The 23,384-nt window shown below is 47.8% G+C and overlaps 1 protein-coding gene across 1 annotated transcript; it reads right to left on the reverse strand.

The window, feature by feature from the left end:
• Positions 1-93: 93 nt before the first annotated feature.
• Positions 94-23,183, reverse strand: NR2E1 (nuclear receptor subfamily 2 group E member 1). Its single transcript, XM_010382492.2, has 9 exons — positions 22,415-23,183; positions 17,576-17,721; positions 14,276-14,363; positions 12,461-12,696; positions 10,961-11,107; positions 8,793-8,889; positions 8,256-8,405; positions 7,564-7,669; positions 94-1,587 (listed from the first exon to the last, which is right to left on the reverse strand). The coding sequence occupies exons 1-9, from the start codon at positions 22,437-22,439 to the stop codon at positions 1,425-1,427; spliced, it is 1,158 nt and encodes a 385-aa protein (XP_010380794.1). The 5' UTR covers positions 22,440-23,183; the 3' UTR covers positions 94-1,424.
• Positions 23,184-23,384: the final 201 nt, after the last annotated feature.

The following is a 23,384-nucleotide window of genomic DNA, read 5'->3' on the forward strand; positions in this document are numbered from 1 at the left end:
TCCGAACTTCAGTTTTAACACCAGCTGTTGCCCCTACCTTGTTTCTGGTGGGTGAGAACCAGCCAGAGAGGGAGGGTAAGAAATCAGGCAGAGTTCATTTAAATTCAATATATTTTTATTCTTTGTAAATACAATGAGTACAACCTTTTAACTTCACAAATCAGTTAATTCACTTTGTACAAGGAAAGTTTTACTCCTCCTATGATAGTCCAAGTGCTGAATGTTTTCCCTCAGTGCTAGTACCTAATAAATCAAAATGTGAAAAGTACAGCAGCTATTTAAAAATGTTTGTTTCTACATTTCCATAAGTATAGAGTCATACCAAAGGAGCAGCTTAAAGTGTAGGACGGTGTGTGTGTGTGTGTGTGTGTGTGTGTGTGTGTGTATGTTCATTCAAGGCTTTACTAGAAACCAGTTTTCGGAAAGGCATTGAAGAGTCTCAGGCTGTTAGCAATGGATCAATCAAGAGCCCTCTTAGCATTCATCTCCTTGAAGTTCCTTCTGCAATTACGTCCATACTCATTTCCTGTCTGGTGTGACTTGCTGCACCATGAGCTTGGACCCCCACTGCCTTTGGTTTCAGCACTGTGTTAACGGGACAGCGATCTACCTCACTCAATCACTCATCTCCACTTTATTTGGTTTTGCTGTTTTGATTCATCCTCCCTTGACTTATGTTCTTTTAGTAAAGCTCTTCTCTTTTTGAGATGTTATCCAACCTGAAGTCCTGGTGAGAATCTCATTTTGTCCACCAATTCCTTTGACAAGGTTGCCTGGCCTATGGTATTAAAAAAGAAGAAAAAGAAAGAACAAAAGAAGGAGAAAGAAAAGAAAAAAGAAAATAGCGAAAAAGCAAATCACATAGCATAAGCTACTTTTCACTTATTAACTCAGTTCTGAAGGCCATTTAATAATGTATTACAATAGAGGGGAAACTTTTGATAACACTTAATTTAAAACCTACCATTATTTTTAAAATAAATGCTCCAACATAACGTAGTTCTGAAGGCCGCAGTATGATGTTATACACAGAGCTATATTTGGTTACCAAACTTTATATGCTAAAAAGGAAAAGAAAGCACTACTTATGTTTCAGCTTTTGATCGCTCAGCCTGATCTTCCAGGTAAGAGGCAGAATGGCATGGCCTGTGGCAACCCCCAGTTTGCCCCCTCCCAGGGCATGGCAGCAGTGAGTTTTCAGCGCAGGCGGTCCTGTTGCACCCCTCTCCTTCCCAGCCTCCCTACCCTGGTCAGGGCGGCAGGTCGTAGCTACTGGAATGTTTTGTGTCAATTGGCATTTTTTCCTGAAGGCTACACATTCCCCGGTGTATGCTTCCTGAAGGGTTTGTTAGTTGAGGCTTGTTCTCCATGGGTCGAAGTTCATCTGATACTGTCCCATCCTGAAAAGTGGGTACCTTGTGAGCTTAGATATCACTGGATTTGTACATATCTGAAAGCAGTCTTGTAATTGGCACATTGCCAATGGTTTTTTTGAAAAACACTTCTTCTATAGTTGATGGGCTAATAGAACGTAAAGCTGGCAAAAGCAACAGGAGTTTTCCAAAGCGACAGGGTTGAGTGGGATATCTGGAATATGAGAAGCCATGAAAACAAGGTCAGAGTCCATTACTCATGGAAACTAATGTCTTATACTTGAACATACATCATCTCCTGCATTCCTGATCTAGGTCTCCTGAATAACACAGTCTCCCTGCAGCAAAGTTTGGACAGGCACTGTTGTCCCTGTTTTGCAGGTAGACTACTTGAGGCAGGGAGACCATAAATGATGCTGCCAAAATCACACAGATACTCTCTCTACATTAACAAAAGGATTGCATTTTGTTTGGGGAAAAAAAAAGAATTTTAAGAAACATAATACTAATTTTAAGCCAAATAATAAATTTAAGATTTCCGTTATAGAAGATGACCAGGACGTTGAGGATAAAGCTAGCAACAGAATACACATTTTCTAATTCTCAGGACTCCTTCACAAGGCTATTTCCCTCACATAAAATGGCTTCTTTTTCTAAGCAATTCTCCAAATTATTATTCAGGCATTATACTTAGTCTCTCTCAGGAATAATTCCATCCTTATTACACTGCAAATTAAAGACTAAGTTCTGTTGGGGCAGTGCCACCCAACTCTCATGTCAATGAAATTGGCATGTAATTAAAGATGTGAGAAATTGCTTAACAATTTCCTCTCTTGATGTCCAACATGTATCTGTGCTCAGATGTGCAAGTTCAATCTTCTGCTGCCTTTAGATGCCTGCATCCACCTCCTCACTGCAGTCCTGATACTTCTTCAGCCAATAGTTAGAATTAGATATCAATATACAAAAGGAAGGCTCCCTCCACTGAAATGAAACACCTAAAAAACTGACCTTCTGGGATACACATCTGTGACTAAGCTGGGTTCAACCCAGGCCACAAGGTGCTACAAGCTAAGGGATATCAAAATTCCTTCAAAGGAGTCAGGTGGCTATGTTTAACTGCTGGATAACTCCACTCTGCAAATAAAGTTCAGGGGAGCAACTTTCATGCTTGTCTATTTAGCTTTGGGCACATAAGAGTCCTTCTCTTCCACAGAAGACAAGGCTTATAGTTCATTCTGGGCCTCTCAGGACCTCAGCTGACTCTTTCACTGCCCATTTTCATGACCACCTGGGGACAGGGGCCACCAGACCACATCTAGTAGTGTGGTGTGGAAATGGCGAAGCTTATCTACATTAAAAAAGAAAAAAAGAAAAACAAAACAAAACCAAAAAAACCTTAAATCCTACCACTTGTTCTCCTTGTTGAATGTATTTCTAATGTTTCTTGGAAAGTAATCCCCAAATCCATGTCTCCCTTTCACCTTGGCCACCTTTTTCTTCAACAGCTCTATTTCCCTTCCCAGGACCAGGCATAGTAGAGATAATTCTGCAGCAAGCTGGAGGCAGTGGCTGCCTGGACGACCTCTGCCATCTGCAGCATCCACCCAACATGCTGAACGTTTCCCATGGTGAGAAACCACTGCGAGAAATCATCACCTTCAGAAAGGATGAATTTGGGGGAATCCATAGACAACCAACTCCTGATTTTCTGCAAACAGATTACCCACTCATCTACTCTCCCACTTATTTTATTCTCTAGTTGGGAAAGGGTTGGTTAGTCAGTCAACAAAAATTAATTGTCTATTATATGTAGCATACGGTACTACCAGAAATAGCAATGTATGAGGTCAGATGTGGTAGGCTCATACCTGTAATCCCAGCACTTTGGGAGGCTGAGGCAAGAGCATCGCTTGAGCCCAGGAGTTCAAGATAAGCATGGGCAACAAAGCAAGGCTCATCTCTACAAAACTTCGCTGGGCACCTGTAGTCCCAGATACTCAGAAGGCAGAGGTGGGAGAACCGCTTGAGCCTAGGAGGCAGAGGTTGCAGTGAGCCACGATTGCACCACTGCAACACAGCCTGGACATTCAAAACAAAAACTGTGTGTGTGTGTGTGTGTGTGTGTGTGTGTGTGTGTGTGTGTGTGTGAGAGAGAGAGAGAGAGAAAGAGAGAGACAGACAGAGAAAGAGAGAGAGAGAGGGAGTCTGACTAATCAAAATTATTTTTTAGAATATCTATGCCCTTGTCTTCATCTATTAGCATCAATAATTGGATTTTCTTTCAGGTTTAAGTGTTTTAGGTCTATTACAGATTTGCACATTTGATCTTCATTATAGCATATAGTTTGTATGGAATGTCAATTCCTAGGCTCCTCCTTACATCCTGGATCATTAGAGAAATAGCTTAGAGAGCTGTAATATACAATTAGGCTCAATTTCAGTTTGCATGTTAACTTTTCATTTCAATTTCAGATTTTATTTTTCTAGACAGGAAAGTGCTGGAGGCAAAAGTGTTCACTGATTTGAAGGGCTAAGAAATAAGGCATAGTCATTTTTGTCACATGTATGACCCTAGATATAAATATTAAATTACAGCTGTAGCTGATATCAGAATGAAATAAGAATTCCATAAAATAAGAAATTCCATAATTCCATTATTTAATAAGAAATAAGATACTTATTTAATATTTACTATTCGAATATTTAATAGAAATAATACGAATTCCATGGCAAAGCAGATGTGTTTTTTCCACACATGATTTTCCTCTTTTGGGGTGTTGGGGAGATGTAGTTTACTTGCCATTTCTCTAAAATAGGCTGTTGTTAACCCATGGTTGAATTCTGTTGGGCCACCCTATCAGCAGCTCCTGGCACACCAGGCTCCCCTCCTCACTCACCTCCCTGGCACTTCCCATAGGACGCCTGCCAGCTCCTCCACCACTCTCAAGACACAACTTCTCTCCTGCTGAAATCCTCCTCCTATTGAAGGACCAACTTACATGTTCTTTCCTCCACCAATCAGACTTTCAGCCTTTCCAATTGTCCCTTACTCCCTCTGTCTAGGATTCATCTCTCACACTCCCCACATTGCTTTCCTCTCTTCTCTATTTGGATTGGAGTGACACTGCTGCCCACTGCTTGCGATGATAAAGGGCAGTGTCTTGCTCCTTCTGGTATCCCGTAATGCCCACCTGCAGCCCCGCATGTGGCCAGTACTCGGTAAAGGCTTGACTGGATCAATAACTGGATACCATGTTCTTCTCATTTTTAAGTTCTTTTTTTTTTTTTTTTTTGAGACGGAGTCTCGCTCGTCGCCCAGGCTGGAGTGCAGTGGCACGATCTCAGCTCACTGCCAGCTCCGCCTCCTGGGTTCACGCCATTCTCCTGCCTCAGCCTCCCGAGTAGCTGGGACTACAGGCGCCCGCCACCACGCCCGGCTAATTTTTTGTATTTTTAGTAGAGACGGGATTTCACCGTGTTAGCCAGGATGGTCTTGATCTCCTGACCTCGTGATCTGCCCACCTCGGCCTCCCAAAGTGCTGGGATTACAGGCATGAGCCACCGTGCCCGGCCTCATTTTTAAGTTCTTAATACTATAATGATTCTAAATGTCAAAGGTCAGTTAGTACATACAAGTTAGTTTGTTTTTGTTTTTTTGTTTTTTTATTTTTTTGTTTGTTTTTTAGACAGAGTCTCACTCACTCTGTTACCTGGGGCTGGAGTACAGTGGCACAGTCTCGGCTCACTGCAACCTCCACTTCCCAGCTTCAAGCGATTCTCCCACCTCAGCCTCCCGAGTAGCTGGGACTACAGGTGCATGCCATGACACCCAGATAACTTTTGTATTTTTAGTAGAGACGGATTTCACCATGTTGGCCAGGCTGATGTTGAACTCCTGACCTCAGGTGATCCACCCTCCTTGAACTCCCAAAGTGCTTGGGATTACAGGCGTGAGCCACTCTGCCCGGCCTAAAAGTTAGTGGAAGTACCCAGATTATGTACTGCTCCATTTAATAATTTTGAACAAATATTAACTGCCTACTATATATATTCTGTAATTCGATATGCATTAAAAATTTCAAATCCTGGCATTTTAATTTGGAAAAACATATACAGGTGCACTATCAACATAGTTTCAGTGATATTCCATGGACAGGGAACAGTGTTATTCATTTAGTATTCAAAAGAAGGTTTATGATAGAAATAGGGAGACCTTAGCAGAAGTGGTATCACCCCAAATGGACAGAGTTGACTTGGGATTTCTCTGACCCATTAGTTGAGGGAGGCATTAACAGCCTCTACCCATTTGATGTATTTATTCCCACCACAGTGTCTATAGCTGATGTTGAGATTATGGAGATGGGCTTTCGCAGGTTTCTTTCAAATCAGCCTAGAGAATAGCAACTCTATTCCAACCTCAAATCTACCACAGTCCTAACTCAGGAAACTAGAAAGGTTCCATTTCTCTTTAAAAGCCAGGCTTCTTTCCACCCGCCCCCCCCCTCCAATGGCATAATAAAATTTATACTTCTTTTTTTTTTTTTTTTTAACTTTTGATAGAGACAGAGTCATGCCATGTTGTGCCCAGGCTGGTCTCCTGAGCTCAAGTGAACTGCCTGCCTTGGCCTCCCAAAGTGCTGGGATTACAGGTGTGAGCCACCTCAGCACCCAGTCTATACTTCTTGATGGGCTTGCCCAGTGCTGGGCCAGGAGGAGCTTTGTTAGAGCCCCAGTCTCTGAGAGTTCCTACAAACAGTCAAGAACAGCCTCTGCATGTGGGCCCTGCAAGGCCAGAGGTAACCCGGTAGATGTTATGACTCAAAATAATAGATACCAGTCCAAGGCCAAACAACAGTTATGATAGGTGAAAAGATGACTTCTCTAGGCTGGGCGTAGTGGCCCAGGCCTGTAATCCCAGCACTTTGGGAGACTTAGGTGGGAGGATCACTTGAGGCCAGGAGTTCGAGACCAGCCTGGGCAACATAGCAAGACTTTGTCTCTACAAAAACTTTAAAAATTAGCTAGTTGTGTCAGGTGTGGTGGTTCACACCTGTAATCCCAGCACTTTGGGAGGCCAAGGCAGGCAGATCACAGGGTCAGGAGTTCAAGACCTGCCTGGCCAACATGGTAAAACCCCACCTCTACTGAAAATACAAAAATTAGCCAGGTGTGGTGGCAGGCACCTGTAATCCCAGCTACTTGGGAGGTTGAGGCAGGAGAATAGCTTGCAGGTGGAGGTTGCAGTGAGCAGAGATTGCACCACTACACTCCAGCCTGGGTAAAAGAGTGAAACTCCATCTCAAAAATAAATAAATAAATAAATAAATAAATAAATAAGCTGGGTGTGGTGGCATGCACCTGTAGTCTCAGCTACTCAGTAGGCTGAGGTGGGAGGATTGTATAAGCCCATGAGTTCATGGCTGCAGTGAGCCATGCTCACATGCCACTGCACTTCAGCCTTCCAGCCTGGGCAACAGAGCAAGACCCTGTCTCAAAAAAAACCTCTCTGGAAAGTTCTCTCATCCTTTTATTTGAGATTGGCATCTGCAGAAAGGCACCTGTGTTTTCTCAAGGATGATGTGGCCACTCTCTCACATACCAAGCATGACACTCTGGGCTTCATTTTTTTTTTTTTTTTTTTTTGAGATGGAGTCTCACTCTGTCACCCAGGCTGGAGTGCAGTGGCACAATATTGGCTCACTGCAAGCTCCGCCTCCCAGGGTCACGACATTCTCCTGCCTCAGCCTCCCGAGTAGCCTGGCTAATTGTTTTGTATTTTTCAGTAGAGATGAGGTTTCACCGTGTTAGCCAGGATGGTCTCGATCTCCTGACCTCGTGATCACCTGTCTCGGCCTCCCAAAGTGCTGGGATTACAGGCGTGAGCCACCGCGCCTGGCCTGGGCTTCATTTTTGACCCCTCCATACCCATTCACACAAATGTTGTTCCATTATTTTGATGGATTAGTTTGTTCCACCAGGACAACTGTAATATGTCTGACAGTGCTTTCAGTTTGATCATCTAATTAGATTTGCTGAGATGATAGGTAACGACATGGATTCTCCCTAAATTAACTGGCTGGCAACAAGATAATTAGTCACAATGTTTGAACTGGCTTATTACCGCCTGCTCAGACGTTCACAATGAGGCAATTTTCTTAAGTACATGTTCAAGGCAAACAAGGGTCACCTGGTATGGATGTAGCTGTTGAGCGTTAGCTGAGCCTCATCTTGAAGGGCCGCAATGGCAGCAGCATTCCGGAAGCTTCTCAGTTCAGAACCACTATGTGTAGGAACTAGAAATGAAGACCAGGAAACTGTGATAGACAGCATAGAAATTGCATCTGGGAGCCAGGCATGGTGGCTCATGCCTGTAATCCCAGCACTTTGGGAGGCCGAGGCAGACGGATCACTTGAGGTCAGCAGTTCGAGACCAACCTGGCCAACATGGTGAAACCCTGTCTCTACTAAAAATACAAAAATTAGCCGGGCGTGGTGGCACGTGTCTGTAATCCCAGCTACTTGGGAGGCTGAGGCAGGAGTATTGCTTAAACTCAGGAGGCAGAGGTTCCAGTGAGCCGAGATGGTGCCATTGGACTCCAGCCTGGGTGACAAGAGCAAGACACCATCTCAAAAAAAAATTAAAAAAATTAAAAATAGAAAAAAAGAAATTGGGTCTGGGAATGCACCTCTGTGGAAGTGGATGCCCAGCAGAATACGCAGGTTCCCATAGCAATCAAAAATGTGGCCAGATTAAGAGTATCAGCTCCCTTGAAAACCATCACCTCTTTTTGCAAAGGTCAGTTCAAACTTCGAGATGGCTGAATTAGTGAGGTGGCAAAACTGGGGAAGGAGAAGAAACAGGGGTCTGTGTCTGCTTACCGGCTTTGAAAGTGACGATGCATTTTAGACAGGCAAATTCAGTAGCATCTAACCGGAGTTGTCTAAATCGAGCCACCACCTCTTGTAAAGCCTGTATTTCAGATATGATCTTGTTCAGCTTCTGGGAATCTGTGTTGTCACCGTTCATGCCTAGAATAAAAATATGGGATAAATACTCTAATATGAAGGCATTTTCATGATTTAATATTGATTTTTGACAAAATCCTGCATATCAATATCTATTCAATTGTCACTCTAAGATATCTGATTCCATGTAAACTGGCTATATTGTATGAAAGTTAATATAAAATCTTCTCTTGGATGATAACAAACACAGTAATTTGCATTTAAATAACAATGCAAGCAGTCATGAATACAACAAAACAACATTATTTGCATTTAAATATAGATTTATAAATGACAGGTATACTCTATTGTTCAGCAGGAATTTGTTATTCTTTACATGTTGTTCTTTTTTCAGTAATGTATTTTTATGGTAATTTCTACAACAAAGTCATTAAATTGTGCAATTCTTACCAGATACAGCCAGTAGAGTGTTAGCATCAACCGGAATGGCCCATTGTGCTATTCCTAGAACAAACAGTTCTCTCCAAGCATCTTCCAAAAGCATCAGCTGTCATACAATAGATGTATAATATAATATAGTGTGTAATTTATAAATTTATAAACAATTTCACTATGTAAATTTCCATTATTTTAAAAAGTGTTTTAAATGCCTGTCTTGGTAATTTTTTCTGAATATTCTAGCTTTCCCTTATTTTCCCATATTTTCCTTTTGAAAAGGTGCCTATAGATATGCACATGGATTTGAGAGTCAGCCATTCCAATTTTCCAAAGTTTCCTTCTCTCAGAAAAGGATTTGCCCTTCTCGTCCTTGTATCCACCCATTCCTGACCACCTAGAAGCTCCTCTAGAGACCGAGGCTTTATGAAATGCCAGCAGCCCAGCAGGTGGATTCCCCTCACAGAGAATGCTGCTATTAGCAGGGTTGAGGATTCCTCAGACACTTGCAGAGCTGGGTCCCCATCTTCCTGGAGGGTTGAGGGGGCTGGGCTGGGAGAGAGACAGAGATCACTAATTCCCAAGAGGCATTCAGGGGAAATCAGGGTGCAATTATGTTAATCGGGTTTTGCTGAGTTTTCCTCGTCTCACTGCGTGATTTTTCTGAGACCCATAAATGGACAGCATCAAGGTGCTTGTCATTTTTATTCTAATAAAGTGTGCTATTGAATATTTAAAATGAAAATCTGTCTCTTTTTCCAAATTAATATACCAGATTCCATTTCACTGCAGTTTGCTCTTTGTCGAAGCATTTCTACCAAAGGGCTAAGTGGCAGACAGTAAGTAAATTTTGTTTGGGTGAGAGTATACAAATACTTGTTTTGAAAAAAAAAAAAAAAAAGCCAATCTACACACACACACACACACACACACACACAGCAAATGGTTAGAGTTAAGCAGTAAACCTGTTCAAAGATAGGACCTAACTACCTTAAAAAATCTCAAAACTAAAAACCAGCCAATTCTAAATGATTTATGTAAAAGGATTTCTTTTGGGAGCTAAGAGCTGAATCATGAAGGCTTGTAACCAAAATCACAATTAGACCAAAGGGTTTAATTTTTTAAATGTTTTATTTTTAGTTTTATTGCATTAAGTACAGGAAATAATTGTAAAATGCAAGGTAAACAATATCTAATTCTGGCCATATTTGAAAGGGCAGACCATGAGAAAAAGAACATCTCATGCTAGAAGATGAAATGCTTTTAGCACATTGCCTGATCTTTCCGTAGGAAACATACTTCATATAAAGGGCCACTATTATGCTTTAATTAGGTATGAAATGAATTGAAGAAATAAATCCTTTGCTTTTAGAACTACATATTAGCCTTTTGGAAAATTTGTCATTAATTCCTGTGAATGCACTGGTGACAGCCAATGGTTGGGAACACTTTGTTTTCTTTCTTTCCTTTAAGGTTAGAAAAATGTTAGCATTTCTGATATTCCTAACAACAAAATTTCTGGGTCTCAGTACAATACAATGTTTCACTGCACACACTTTTTCTTCCTCTGAATGTCATTTACAACCACAGAATTATGCAAAATGCCTATTTGTTTACAAAATGTCTAAAAGCACATGAAGAATGGAGGAAGATCCTAGCCTGCAGGAGGTGTGCACTGTGCCCCTTGGTCTTACATGCTGATCAATTAATGACCAAAACTGGGAGCATCACAATGGAGAACATAAAGCTGATAATATAAATAATAACATCAGTTCCAAAAATCTACTACTCTTACCACCTTCTACTTCTCTCAGTTCCAATGTTCTTAGTAAAACATTGTTTCAACAGTTTTAGAAAATCATTACAATTTTAAAATTTGGTATTATATTTGCTGTTTCAATCAAACAAAAAGAGGTAATGTTCTTGTATGTGTGTTTTTCATAGACTGGACCCAGCTTTTCTGAAATAATGTAATTACGTTTCTTACTAAGGATCATATAGGTAGATATTTTGAGCCCATGGGAAGAAGCAAGTAAAAACAAGTAGTTTCCACGTTGCTGTTAAGAATGGATGCCTGCCTCGGGTGGTTTACCTGGGGATGGAGGGAGTTTTGTAAGACTGAGTGCTACCGCTTCTTTCCCAGCTCTCTTTTTCCCAAGGCCTCAGTGCTCTGGTGGTCATACCTGGTCCTGCAAAGACAGCGTGGAGAAGGCTGGCACACTCTTAGCCCACTTGATGCTCATGAAGAGAAGTCTGGCAGCTGATTCACACACTGACTCTGTGGCCACTTCATAGAGATACATTGGGGTCCCATTCACTTCATGGGGGTACTGGGTGGGGAAGAAAGAAAGACACCTAGAAGTAAGGAAACCACAGCTTTGCGAGAAGAGACAAACTTAATTTCTAATTAAAGCAAGGAAGGGGATAAAAAGGAATTTGGATGTTTTGCTTAAACATGCAGTTGCCATCGATGGGCAAAAAAATCAAACATCTCTATCTATAGAGTTTGAAAAGTAATACTGGTTGGGGGAGGTCCATTTCCATTCTTTGGGAGCCTCTCCCTTCCAGAGGGTCCTCTGGCTTTTCTATCCCCTGCAGCAAATTTTCCTTGGGCTGAGCCAAGTGCCAAGCCTGGCTCCCAATTTAGACAAGAGCTGCTTGCATTTGTGTAAATAAAAATAGATGTGAAAAAGTATAAATTAATAGGCATCCCAAACACAAATATGCATATGAGTATTTTTAGAAAGGATTAGTATATTATGGAAATATTTCAATTAGACATCTTAATCATTCACAGAGCATTCCCATTCATAACTGACAACATATTCATAACACTACTTCCCTGAGCTTATTATACACATCAAGGGTAAGAAAGCCATATTAAATATTGTGCGTGTGCATGTGCCCAGGTGTCTGGCTTCCCTGCAGTGTGCGGCTGCAGCTGGCCCTCCTCTGAGGGACATCCTAGGCCCTCATCGACCTGGAATGGGGGTCTTAGTAGGTATCAGCTGGAGGCCTGGAGGGTAGGCCTTAGGTGGCAGCCTTTCCAGGTGGTTCAGGCTGGGCCCTGCTCCTATGGAATCAACTCTGCTGTAAATCCACCTGCCTCAGAAGTAGGTGAGGAACCATGGGAAATGAACTCAGATTCCTCAAACTGTTCTAACAGTGTGATCTCCACATTTCTCTCTTGCCTTAGAAACTCATGGCTTTACCCAAGAGCATACAGGCCAAGATCTGGAATTCTGGGGCACTTCCTCCAGCTGTAGCCAACTCCTCTCCTCTAAAAATGAACGTTGGTTCTTCGGGCCTTTAGGAACACCTGAGGCTGCCCTCTGGGTTTAGACGAGGGCTCCACCCACCACCGATCACCAGTGGGTGTTTCCTAAAGGTGCAGGTTCCTGGACTCCACCCCAAACTTACAGAAACGAAATTTCTGGGGGGATAAGATCGGGACTGCACACTTGTAGCCACTCGGAGGTTGACTCTACTGTACACTCAAGTTTGAGCACCCCTGGCTAAACAAGGCAGAGCAGGGGGGCTGGAGCTCCATGCAGAGACCAGCCAAGCACCCTGGAGTTCTCTCCCCAGTATGCCTGATCCGCCTCACAGCTCAGAAGAACTGGGTGCGTCCCTCTTCTCCATTCGCTGGCACGAGTCTCTTTGGGCCCAGCAAGGCCACTGACCTTGGGCGTGGGCTGAGCCAGGCTCACGAGGGTCTGCCGCTCAGGGGTGGTGGACACCGCGGCCAGCTCCAGGCCGTGCGGCTCCAGCTGCGTGACCGCAGTGAAGAAGGCCGGCGCAGGGAGCGCCGCGGAGGGAAAGTGCGCGGCCGCCCCGTTCTCCTCCTTGTGTCCACGGAAGTAGAGGGCCACTTGCTTGCGGATGGTGGACGTCCGAGGCCCCCGCTCGTGCTGCACGGCTGCAGAGGCAAACAGAAACGTATGCGGGCGATCAGAGACGTCGCGACACAGCTGCTGCGGCGCTCCCCCCAGCCCCGCCCCAATGTCAAGTCTGGGCAGGCAAAATCGCCCAAGAGGTGAAAAGAAGAGAGAGGGAATCTGAGGGAGGAAGGGATTCTGAGATTGTCTAACCACTACAGTGAATAGATTCGGAAGCTGAGACTTAGAAGAGGGGCCCGTGCTCAAAGTGCCATGATAATGGCAGAGCCTCAAGCAAGACTAAGTGTGTTCTCGGTCGGTCCAGGGCTCCTTCCGACCAGGGAAGGGGATTCTCAGGGAAACCAGAGACCCTCTGGGCCGGAGTAGGCGGGTATACTCGCCCCAAAAGAGGTATACTCATCCAAAAGAGAGGGAGCGTAGTGCATGCCAGACACCTCGTCTCTGCAGAGACTTTTCCAACTCCGCCCAAGAACAACCCTCCCTACCCCCAGGCCCTGCCCCCAGCGAAATGGCTTTTGGCCTCTGAGGGCCGCAGGAGAAAAGGAACCGAGTCCCGGGATTGCTAGGGGATGGAAAGAGGGAGAACCCGTCTCCTAGTATGCTGGAGAAAGGCAGGGGAGATGTGACAATTACCACCAACAGTTTAAATAAACAAATTAATTCAGGGCAATCTTCCGCCCGCCGAGCTTGACAACTTGTCAATACACAAGTTCAACAGGTTGGACGCTCCCTCCGGCTTCCTGCGCCGCGGAGGAAGGGGCTCTCTCCTCCTGGAGCAGCCACCCGGCCCGAGCCGCCTCACAGCAAAACCCACTCGCACCCTGTTGCCAGGCCCCACGGTGTCCTCCAGCCCTTTACCCTCGCCCCCTGCCTGAGCCTGGGACGCCCTCGACAGGCTGCAGCGGGGGACGCAGCTCGGACTGTACTCCAGGCCCAGGAAGCACTCTGACGTCCTGGTTCTTGCTGCTCTGCGTTTAAGAGCCTTGGGAGAGCAGGGTGTCCGAGGCACCCACGGGCGTCACCCTGCCTCTCCAGCCCCCTTTCCCTCTTTTCTGTGGAACAGAGAGAAGGCCCTGGAAAAGCTCACATCGGCCCAATGGCCGTACTGATCTTGAATTTGCAAACGGGCTGGAAATTGCGCGTTTTCGCGTCTCTGCCCTCCCTTTTCCAACACACCGCGATCTTCCAGCCCGTATGATCTCCTCCCCGTGAGACTATCCAGACTTTAAGATCCTGGGGGAGGCTAGCAGGCTTAAGGGTGGCCACGAAGGGCTGCAAAGAGGGATTAGGACCGGAGGTAGAAAATGCGCCGCGGTCCCCTGGAGAGTGGGGTCCCCCCAAGGGCTGCCTTTGTAGAAATGACTGTGTGGCGCAAGTTCCTGATATGGGCATGGGTCTTGCCCTGGGGAATTCTAGGGGTCGCCAGCGGCTCCTGCTGACAGACGGGAAGGCTACGACTGAAAGCCCGAGGCCAATTCCCAGCATCTGGAAAGAAGCGCTCCGGAGTTGATTTACATGCATAGGATTGCCAAGTATTTTCTGTACATATAATTTCCTTACTACTCAATCAACACTGGAATAAAGGGATGCACTGATTACCGTCTTTGTTCATGTTGACTTCCAAACACTTCTTCAGCCGACACGCCCTGCACTGGTTTCTGTGCGTCTTGTCCACCGGGCAGCCTCCCTGGAACAGAGCGCAGGGAGTCAGCGGTCCCCCTGGCCTTTAGGCGGGAGACCCGGAGCCGGCACCCGGGCGGGGAAACGGCGTGGAGGCGCCACCTTGCCCGACCACAGGCCCTGGAGCCCCGAGCCTGGGCCTGCAAAACGCGAGCGCCTTGGGCATGAGCAGGGCCAGATCAAGAAGGGGCTGGGACGTCCCAGGCTACTTCAAGAGGGCCAGTCCCGGACCCCAAGAAAGCGGACAAGGGGAAAACGTCCTTCTCCAAGCAGGTGAAGGATAGACAGCCGGGTTAGCAGACCCCGCAGGCCTGCGGGGCTCTCGGTAGGGGAACTTCCGCCGGTCGCGGAGTGGTGGAACAGGGATGAGACTTCAGGACCGAAGACAGCGACTTGGCCCCAGAGAAGGAGGCCTCTGAGTTCCGTTAAGAGCTGGCTTTTGGGTCAGGATTCACGCCATACCGCCCTCCCACCAACGATTTCAGTACTTGAGTCTACCTTTTTCCTGCCACTTTCTGGGCAAGCCCGTTTATCTATCAGATAAATCTCTCCCATTTATTCTTCACTCAGATTCTGTTACCTCACTTTTGCTTTTGTATGAAGCCAACCTTATCATCAGCAAATTGAGAGTTGCCTTAAAGACTAGCCTTGGCCCAGGTGCATAGAAACACAGCCCTTCCTGGAAGGTGAGGGGTTAGGAGGGCAAGGCCTAGAGAAGGTGAGGGTGAAAAAGGAAGAGCTCAAGGCTTGAGCAAAATATAGAAATGCCCACCATGTAAACAGGACCAGGAAGGTAATGTGACGGACTGTCAGTCTAAATGATAATATGGACTAAGAATGTTAGCATGGTAACTGAAAAAATAAAGGTGGTCACTTCTTTAGAAATATTTATCTGAGATGCATGAGAAAATAGATGTTTTACCTAATGCAATTTTCCAAAAAAAAATTAGCCATTGAAAGAGGAAATCTACAGATAAAGTTTCCTTTGGAATTTATTCAGTGTTAGGTGTCATTACTGAGGGGACATGTGCATGGATACATAAAGAGTCATGTTCATGAGTTTTATACACAGAAAATGTTTAAGACATTGTGTGCTCTCCTATATTTATAGAAGTTGCTACTGTTACATTTGTAGCGAGGAAAGATAATAAATGTATTTTTATTTTGCTTCATAATCTCAAAAATTCATATACTCTGGAGTTGGAGTATGTTTTTTCCCCCTGAAGCCCTTTAGGGGAAAATTACACATCAGAATGCAGTTTTATGAGTTCATGCTTCTCCAATTTAAAATATGATGATTTATTTAAAATAAAGGTGGGACAGATGTTCACATCCATTTCTAAATGTCCTCATTACTGTTAATAATACATTGGAATATAATTTAATCTTAGAATAAGAGAGAAAGGAAATAATGTTGGGGTCCAAAGTGAATCATTTAGGGCATCTTTGCTGGCCAATGTAATAGTTCATTGTAAATAGGTTTTTTAAACTCATTATTAAATGTAATCATATATCTATCCTCAGATGGTATCTTTCCAGTGTTCTTATAAACATGTAAATGCAAAATGGAAAACTTCATTAGTTCTTAAGTGTGTCTTCAAATCAGATCAAATGTATATAAATATCTAGTGCCAGAGAGAAGGATGAATGCCTCAGCTATGATCATTTACTCTCCTTGCAAGAAGAACACCAGGCCTGATGAGTCTATTATCAGTCCTTTACAAGCACTTGGACTGATATCAATATGCTTGAATTGATAGCCATCCCCTTTTAAAAGATCAAGCACAACATCAGAGATCTTGATTTTCCAATTCTGTTCACTGCATAAAAGCAAAAGACAATCTAAGTAGAAGTTAGTTCAAATCTGACAACCCCCAGTAATCGCACAATCCTGTGGAGTTATTGGGATACAGTCCTATGCATGTAAAATGTGATGTGTCCATATGGTGAAGCCAGAAACTGATACAGTATCCAACTAAACAGGTAACAGGGCTAGAGAGCTCAAAATTTATCTCAATGCAAATATCTTCTGTTTTTGTGGTTAATCCAAAACTATTAGAAAATGATATGAGCAGACATGACTTCAGAAAAAGACATCAGAACAATTCGCTAGCAGCAGACAATGTATGCATGTGTATACATGTACCCTATATTTACTAATTAGTGAAAAGTGTTTTACTATTTTGTTACCAAAGGATGACTCCTGACTAATGCACCCTCAGGGATCTTTCCAGGAGTGAAATGGAGGCCTCTGTGCTGAGGATCTGAGTGGCTGGTAAGGAGAGGGCAAAGTGTGGGACCAGAAGGTTGATCTCCTTAGTTAAAATCAGCCTATTACTGAGCTGGAAACTGAGTCAAGGGGTTCAGCTCACTCTTTCTAGAAGCTTTGGCTCATACTGAGCCCGTGCCAGATTCCTCTGTCTCTTTGAGACAGTTTTGCCTACTCAAGACCAAAACCACTAACTGGGTCCATATTCTAAGCAGAGAAGGAGAACAGGGATATGGAAGCTTGAGGAGGATCCCAGTTGCACCTTCCTTTTGAATCTTCTCTTCTTCCTCACCCTGCCCTTTTCTGACAAGGCACAGCTAAGGTCACATGGGTGCTGAATTCCCACTGCCCAATTCCAGAGCAACCCTGCTTCTCTGGAGTTGAAAAGGCACAGCTCTTCAGAAAGCACTGCCTCTCTTTCAAGTAGCCAGCACTCACTTGGTGGTCTCAGCTAAAGGTGGTGGTGACCTTGACTCAGATGTCTGTGTGCCACTTACTTCTGCATCCCAGGCAAGTGATCAGGGGACTGAGCTTGATGCTGCTAGGAGTGAGGGTGGGGTGGGCAGGCACAATAACAAAGCTCTTTCTCCTTCTGGCTCCTTGTGGTTTAGATGCTAAATTCTTTAGGTCCCTTGGACCAGCTTTAGAGCCACTGGGCGTGGGCCTTAACCATTGTCAAAATCTGTCAGAATTAAAAAAAAAAAAAAAGTGTAGGGAGGCTCTAGGACTTCAGACTTCCTCCTATAAACTCATATCTTCCGTTACCTCTTCCCGCCTTTCCCCAGCCAAAGGGCCTCCAAGAGTTGAGGCAAGAAGGAGAGGAGAGGAAGGGAGAGGTCAGGGCTGGGTCTCTCCTCAACAGCGTGAAAACTCAGAGGAGGCCTTGGCACAAACAAAAGAGTGAGGAGGCAGCAGAGGGGAGCTGAGCAGTGCAGCCCTGGCTAAGGTACCTGGTTTCCAGATTTGCAGACATACGTCCTATTCCTTCGGATGCTCCGTTTGAAAAAACCCGAGCAGCCGTCGCAGGCGTAGACCCCGTAGTGTTTCCCCGAGCTGCGGTCGCCACACACTTTGCAGGGGATATCTAAAATGCGGCCTGAAATCGCAGGAAAGACCGGGAAGGGGGGAAGGGGCGAGAGGGAAAGGAGGGCGGAGAAGAGGGAGAAAAGGGGAGAGGGAGAGAGAGATGCTAAGCAATCTGACCTCTGAAGGGATTAGCACCGAAGCTGCGGTAAAAGCAAATAATGAAGTGATTTTATAGCCAAACTTTTTTTCCTTGAGCAAGTGTCAGTTTCCTACAATGAGCATTATTCATGCACCGCTACATGTATTTGGGTCTCCTCTAATCGGCGAGACCCATTTTGGAATAAAAGATGACAGCAGGCCCGGGCGGCAGCGCGGCCCTCCACTGCCTTTCTGCTCCGCGGAAAGTTTGGCCGCCTCCCTCCTTCGCTTTTGCATTTAACAGAGAAAGTTGTTAGTGAGCGCGCGAGGAGACAAACTTGAAATGTAAAAGGGAAAAGAAGAAAAACAAACACGGCTGGAACCAGTGGTGGCAGCTGGAAGGCAATCGAGTTTTCTCTGAGCTCCGCCGGGCGGTGTTATTATTAGGATTATTATTGTAATGCTAATACTTGGATTATTAATGATAATAAGGGTAGTGGTAATTGGCCAACTTTCGCTTTACCTATTTAAAAAATGCTTGGTGAGTCGCTTTGGAGAAATTATTTCTTTTAGGAAAAAATTATTTTCTCCGCAAAGTGGTTCGGGGCTAGGCAAGGGAGAGGGGAGCGACGCAAGTTGTTGGTTGCCTGCCGGGTTAGCTTGGGACAGGCGTTCTTCTCCCTCCATTTCCTAAGCCCTTTCTCCCTAGACCACTGGCCTCCACACGCTTGGTCCTGTTTGGGTCTCTTCCTCCCAGTTTTTCCAGTGCTGTGTGAGCCTGGTTTTTTTTTTTTTTTTTTTTTTAAGAATCTGACTGATTTTTCTAGGCTGAATCCCCCCACCCCCCACCCCCCATGGACCCCACCTCAAGAGAACTTTCCCTGGAATCCCCTCAAGCCTAGGGGTGGCCACAGACCCTGGAGGAGTGTCAGGGAGAGGGTAATATTTGGCCGTTTAGAAAGGGAGGAATTCTTTTCCTCTAAGGTTCAAGAGTCCAACAAGTGCCTGAAGCGGTTTATAGGGACTTAGAAATGCTTCCTCCCGCAAAACAAAGGGAGTATTAAACTGTTAACTTAATTAACACTTTAATTTTAAAAATAACAATAGTTGATAACAATTGACTTATTAACACTTGCTTTTCTCTTCTTCCACCCATCCGAAGACCTTCAGTTTGGGCCCCAGCGGCCTCAGGCCTCCCTGAAATTCGACAGCTTCTGCGGAAAGCGCTTGGGTTGGGGACTACGATTAGATTGGGGTGGGGAGGGACGGCAGTGAAACGTCTGGGCGAGGGGAGCAGGGGAGGTGAGGGCGTGGCGCGGGGAGGGCCTCGAGGCACCGGAGGTGTAAACTTGCTCCTGGAACCCTAGGCGTCCGGGCGAGCTTGCACCCTGGGTCCCAGCCTAGTCTCAGGTGGAGGGGGTGGGAGGAGAGAGAGCGCGGGGGACCGTGCTTGGGGGTGGGGGGTGTTCGGTAACGACCAGGCTCGGCCGGGTAATTACAACCCCGCGGCAGCACCTGCCTATAGAGCCACCAGTGACCCGTCAAAAAGAGTAGCATGGGAATTCGGACGGCGACAAAGGCGGGCAGGGGAGGCGCGCGGCGCGGCTGCCACCGGCTCGGCGCCCCCTCTCCCACAGGGCGGGAGGGGAGATTGTGCTGTGGGAGGGAGGGGCTGGAGAGAGCCAGGCGAGGGCACAGCTGGTCTTGTCCTCCACTCCTTTGGGCCTGTCACTGCGCCCAAGGGAGTTCCTGGTCGCTCAGGAACCGGGTCTGGAGCGCCGCTGCACGGCACTCACTCTGGAAGCAGTAAACTTGGTTTCTATATTTTACAACCATCCTCTGCACAACACGCGCCCTCTGACCGCTCCAGGATCCACGTTTGGGGCCCAGCAGTACTGTCACCCCAGCTATCCTCTTCCCCGTGGCACTGTTGAAGATGCCAAGATGAGTGAGTGGGAGGAGCAGTGATGGGGTCTCTTTTTCCCCACTTCCCATCCGGACAGGAAGCCCATGACAGCATCGCTGAGAACCCGACGAGGGTGGAGGGAAGACCAGCGCAGGGTGGGGGCCCCTCCTCGGACTCCCCCGCCCGAGCTTCCGGACTGTTGCCCCCTAGGCCACCACCAGTGCGAGTCCTGCCTCTGCGCAGACCTCCGAGCCGCAGCTCCTGGGGCAGATTAGAGACAGGCAACCGGGCTGGGGCGGGGCCCAGGAGGGAGGGACGCGAAAATTCCGGGGCATAGCGGGTCTGTGCCTCAGACTCCGCCACCCAGCCACGTTAAGGTGACTTGGGGTCACGAGACAAGCTGGTTGACCCCGTTGCAAAGCTCCTCTCATTTAGCAAACCGAGTGAGCTCCGACGTGAGGCGAGCCGGAGTTTCCTGAAGCTGGAAAACCGTTCTTAACTTCCCTCGCCAGGGGGTCCCCTCGGGGCTTTTTGTGTGTCATAATTGCCTAAAGATATATGGCAGCTTCGATTACTGTAATTACCATCAGAGGCTGTTGAAAGAAGTTAGTCTGGGCTGCAGGGGTGACTGGCCAGGGTCTCGTTACCACCCAGGCGGGGCTCCGGGTGACATCGCTCTGCTCTCCAGCCGCGAGAAGCCGGGCAAGGCGGGGGCTGCAGCTCTGGCTGCTCGACCCAGTCCTGACCTGGCCCGCTGCGCGCCGACCTCCTCGCCGCCCCCGGCCCGAGGGACGCAGGTCTCGGGTTGGCTGCCGCCACCGGTTTGGAAAGGGCCTAGATGCAGCGGCGCCACGGGCGGGGGCCTCTGTCCTGCGGGCCTGAGAAAGCTCAGCAGCCGCGTCCCGACCTGAGCCGGGGCTGGAGGCTTCCAAGGCCTCACTCAGGCTCTTGGGAAGTTGGAACGGCCAAAGTTTCCGCAATGAGCCCGCTGTGGTTTTTCCCCCAAAGTCTGGAGGGTTGGCCTGCCTCCTAGTCCACAGCAGGGGCGCAGCCGCAGGCGGGCAGGGCTCCCCGCTCACCCCTCCCTCGCCTCTGAGGCCTCACCTTTCAAGGGCCCCAGCGGCTCCGCACCCTGAAATGGACGAAAGAGCCCGGTACTCCTTACTTTCAGGGGTGTAGGCGAGGGCCTGTCCCGGGGCGAGCGAGCTAGGAGGCCTGCCGAGACCCGCGGGCTTCAGTTTTTGCAATGGAGGCTCAGAATGCAACAGAAACGGCCTCCTGCGCCTCCTGGGAAGGACACTCACGCCCGGGAATGCGGGCAACAAAAATCGAGGTCGCTTTGCCTCCTGGAAATTCCAACAGCGAGGGCCAGAGTAGGCCCGAGCCTAACGGGAAACTCAGTCCTACGCCAGGGTCCGCTCTGCATTCCGGCCGCGGTTAGGGCTCCTTCTCTGCTCCCTCTGCCCCAGCTCGAAATATTTCTCCTTTTCTTTTTGTTCACGTTCATTTTACTCTAATTTTTAAAAGGTCAGCACCCAAAGCAAAATCAACGGACAAAGTGAAAATACAACCTCCTTCTTGGAGGGGGGTAGGAGGGCGGGAATTGCATCCCACTTAAGTGAGACTTCATTACCAGTCCTCAGAAGTATCTCCGATTCTCCCAACTTTCAAAGACTCAGGACAATGAGGGCGAGTGAAAGGGGGAGGGGGCGGGAAGGAACGCATAGAGCGCCAAAAAATGCTATCCGCGAAAACAACACGGGCAGCAAGGCAACTTCGGGATATGGGGACTGCGGCGGCAACGGTCGTCCCCAGCCTCAGACCCTGGAGCCCCTCAGCAGTGGGCCACGGGATGGCGGGAACTGAAATGCCCCCGGGAGATCTAAGCACCGTGGTTGCGCCTGCTCAACGCTGGCTCGGGCCTGCACATTCTTGGGTTCCGCAGGCATGGAGCAAGCAAATGCCCTCGCACACACACTTAGCCCGGCGCTCCTGAGTCTCGGGGTGGTGAGAGATCAGCTGCGGCCTGGCGTTCGGAGAGCCGGCAACTAAGGAAGTTCGTGGAAGGAGAGAAGCGCACGGAGGGAGCAGGCCGAGCACTCCTGTCTCTGCTGGGCTCCGGCTCGAAAAGTCCTTGGGATTAGGGATTTGGTCCTCTCTTTGCTAGAGTGGTTCGCCATACTTTAAATTCCCCAGTTATGACCTACGCGGATTTAGGATTAAGGAAAATGTGACTTTTAAATTGTTTCTGCTTCCCAGTTTGCAGGATTATTTGAAATAGCTAGAAACGGGGTGCAAAGCATTCCATTCAAAATCCGCTTTGCACAGAGTTGCTTTTGCGCGCTGGAGCTCGGAGTTTTGAGCGAGTGTGTTATTGTGCTACCGCCTGAAACTGCGGCCCAGTTCCCGCCCCCATGGCCCCCCCACCCAGCACCTGGCGGCTAAATGGAGGCAACTCATCCGACTGGTGGGCTGCGCGGGTCGTAACCTTCTCACCGCACCAGACAGGGGGGATCAAGCAATCCAGAGGCAACGAAACAGCTCTCCCCTCACCACGAAATGCTCCAACTCACGGTCTACAGGGCTGGGCCGAACGCACACGCCCGTTGGAGTCCCGGGGCTCAGAGTCGCAGCGCTCCAGGCAGGACCTCCCCAGCCTCCCTGCTCGCCCGCCCCACGCTGCGCGTCTAGGCCCCACGGCGGCCGGAGAGGTACCCACTTGTTGATCCGGCTGGCTTGCTCATGCTGGCTGTCCCGGGGCGGAGCGGTTGGTGGGCGCTGCCCGAGTCCCGGCAGGCAGCGCCCGCCTCGCCGCCCGGCGCCGCCGCTCTCCAGCCGCCCTCCAGCCTGCAAGGCTCCGGGGCGGGACAGGTGGGTGTCAGTCGCGCGCTGCGCTGCTCCCTGGGCGCTCAGAATTCGTTCCACAGTGGAAATTTAAGCATCTTTAAGTTTCTTCCCGGCTCTTGCAAAACCGCAGCTGCTGGGAATGCTGCTTGATATGGACACACACATGGACCGACAGATGAAGAGATGGACAGGAAGACTGAGGAAGAAGGGAGAACAGCAAGAGAGGGATGTTGAAGGACAGAGATGGAGACACGAGAATGGCCTTCCTACGGAGCGAAATCCCTCTTTTTCCCCATTCCTGTCACTCAGTCTTCAATCTCTCCCTCTACATAGGTATGCAGAGTGTGGGCAATCTCTGCCGACCGCTGGTCTCCCAAGGAAAGAAGGAAAACACAACCGCAGTCTCAGAGGCAGACGGGTTCCGCGCTGCCGGAACCCAAGCGCAGAGTGGGACAACTAGATTGCTGGGAAATCTTCCGAGGGAAGAGGCGGCCAGGTCCGGGTTTCCGGGGAGAGCCGCACACGCAGCGGCGAAGGGTCCCCGAAGTTCATTACCCCGTGACTTTGTGCCTGTCGCTGCGGGCTGGGTCCCCTGTAATATCTCCAGAAGCGCTCTGACAGGCAGCCGCGGGGAGGGGAATAGGGCGTCCCTGGCCCACTTAGCTTTTCCCCCAACTCCTGGCGGGGTCTGACGTCAGCCATGTGCGGGGAGGGGATGGGAAGAGGGAGGGGGTTAAATGCTAATGATATTAATGAACCTCCAAGCGGCTCCCAAAGAAAATGCAGGCGCTCTCAGAGCTTACGAGTTAGAAAGTGTGAATACGGGAGTGTGGCTCTGTGCG

Source organism: Rhinopithecus roxellana, chromosome 4, assembly GCF_007565055.1.
Source record: "Rhinopithecus roxellana isolate Shanxi Qingling chromosome 4, ASM756505v1, whole genome shotgun sequence".
NCBI classification, from domain to species: Eukaryota; Metazoa; Chordata; class Mammalia; order Primates; family Cercopithecidae; genus Rhinopithecus; species Rhinopithecus roxellana.

Coding starts and splice junctions, on each gene's coding strand:
- NR2E1 (XM_010382492.2), bottom strand. CDS start 22,439: ATGAGCAAGCCAGCCGGATCAACAA. Junction 17,722..22,414: donor CAAGCCAGCCGGATCAACAA/GTGGGTACCTCT, acceptor CTGCGATTTCAG/GCCGCATTTTAGATATCCCC. Junction 8,890..10,960: donor CGCTGTCTTTGCAGGACCAG/GTATGACCACCA, acceptor ATTGTATGACAG/CTGATGCTTTTGGAAGATGC.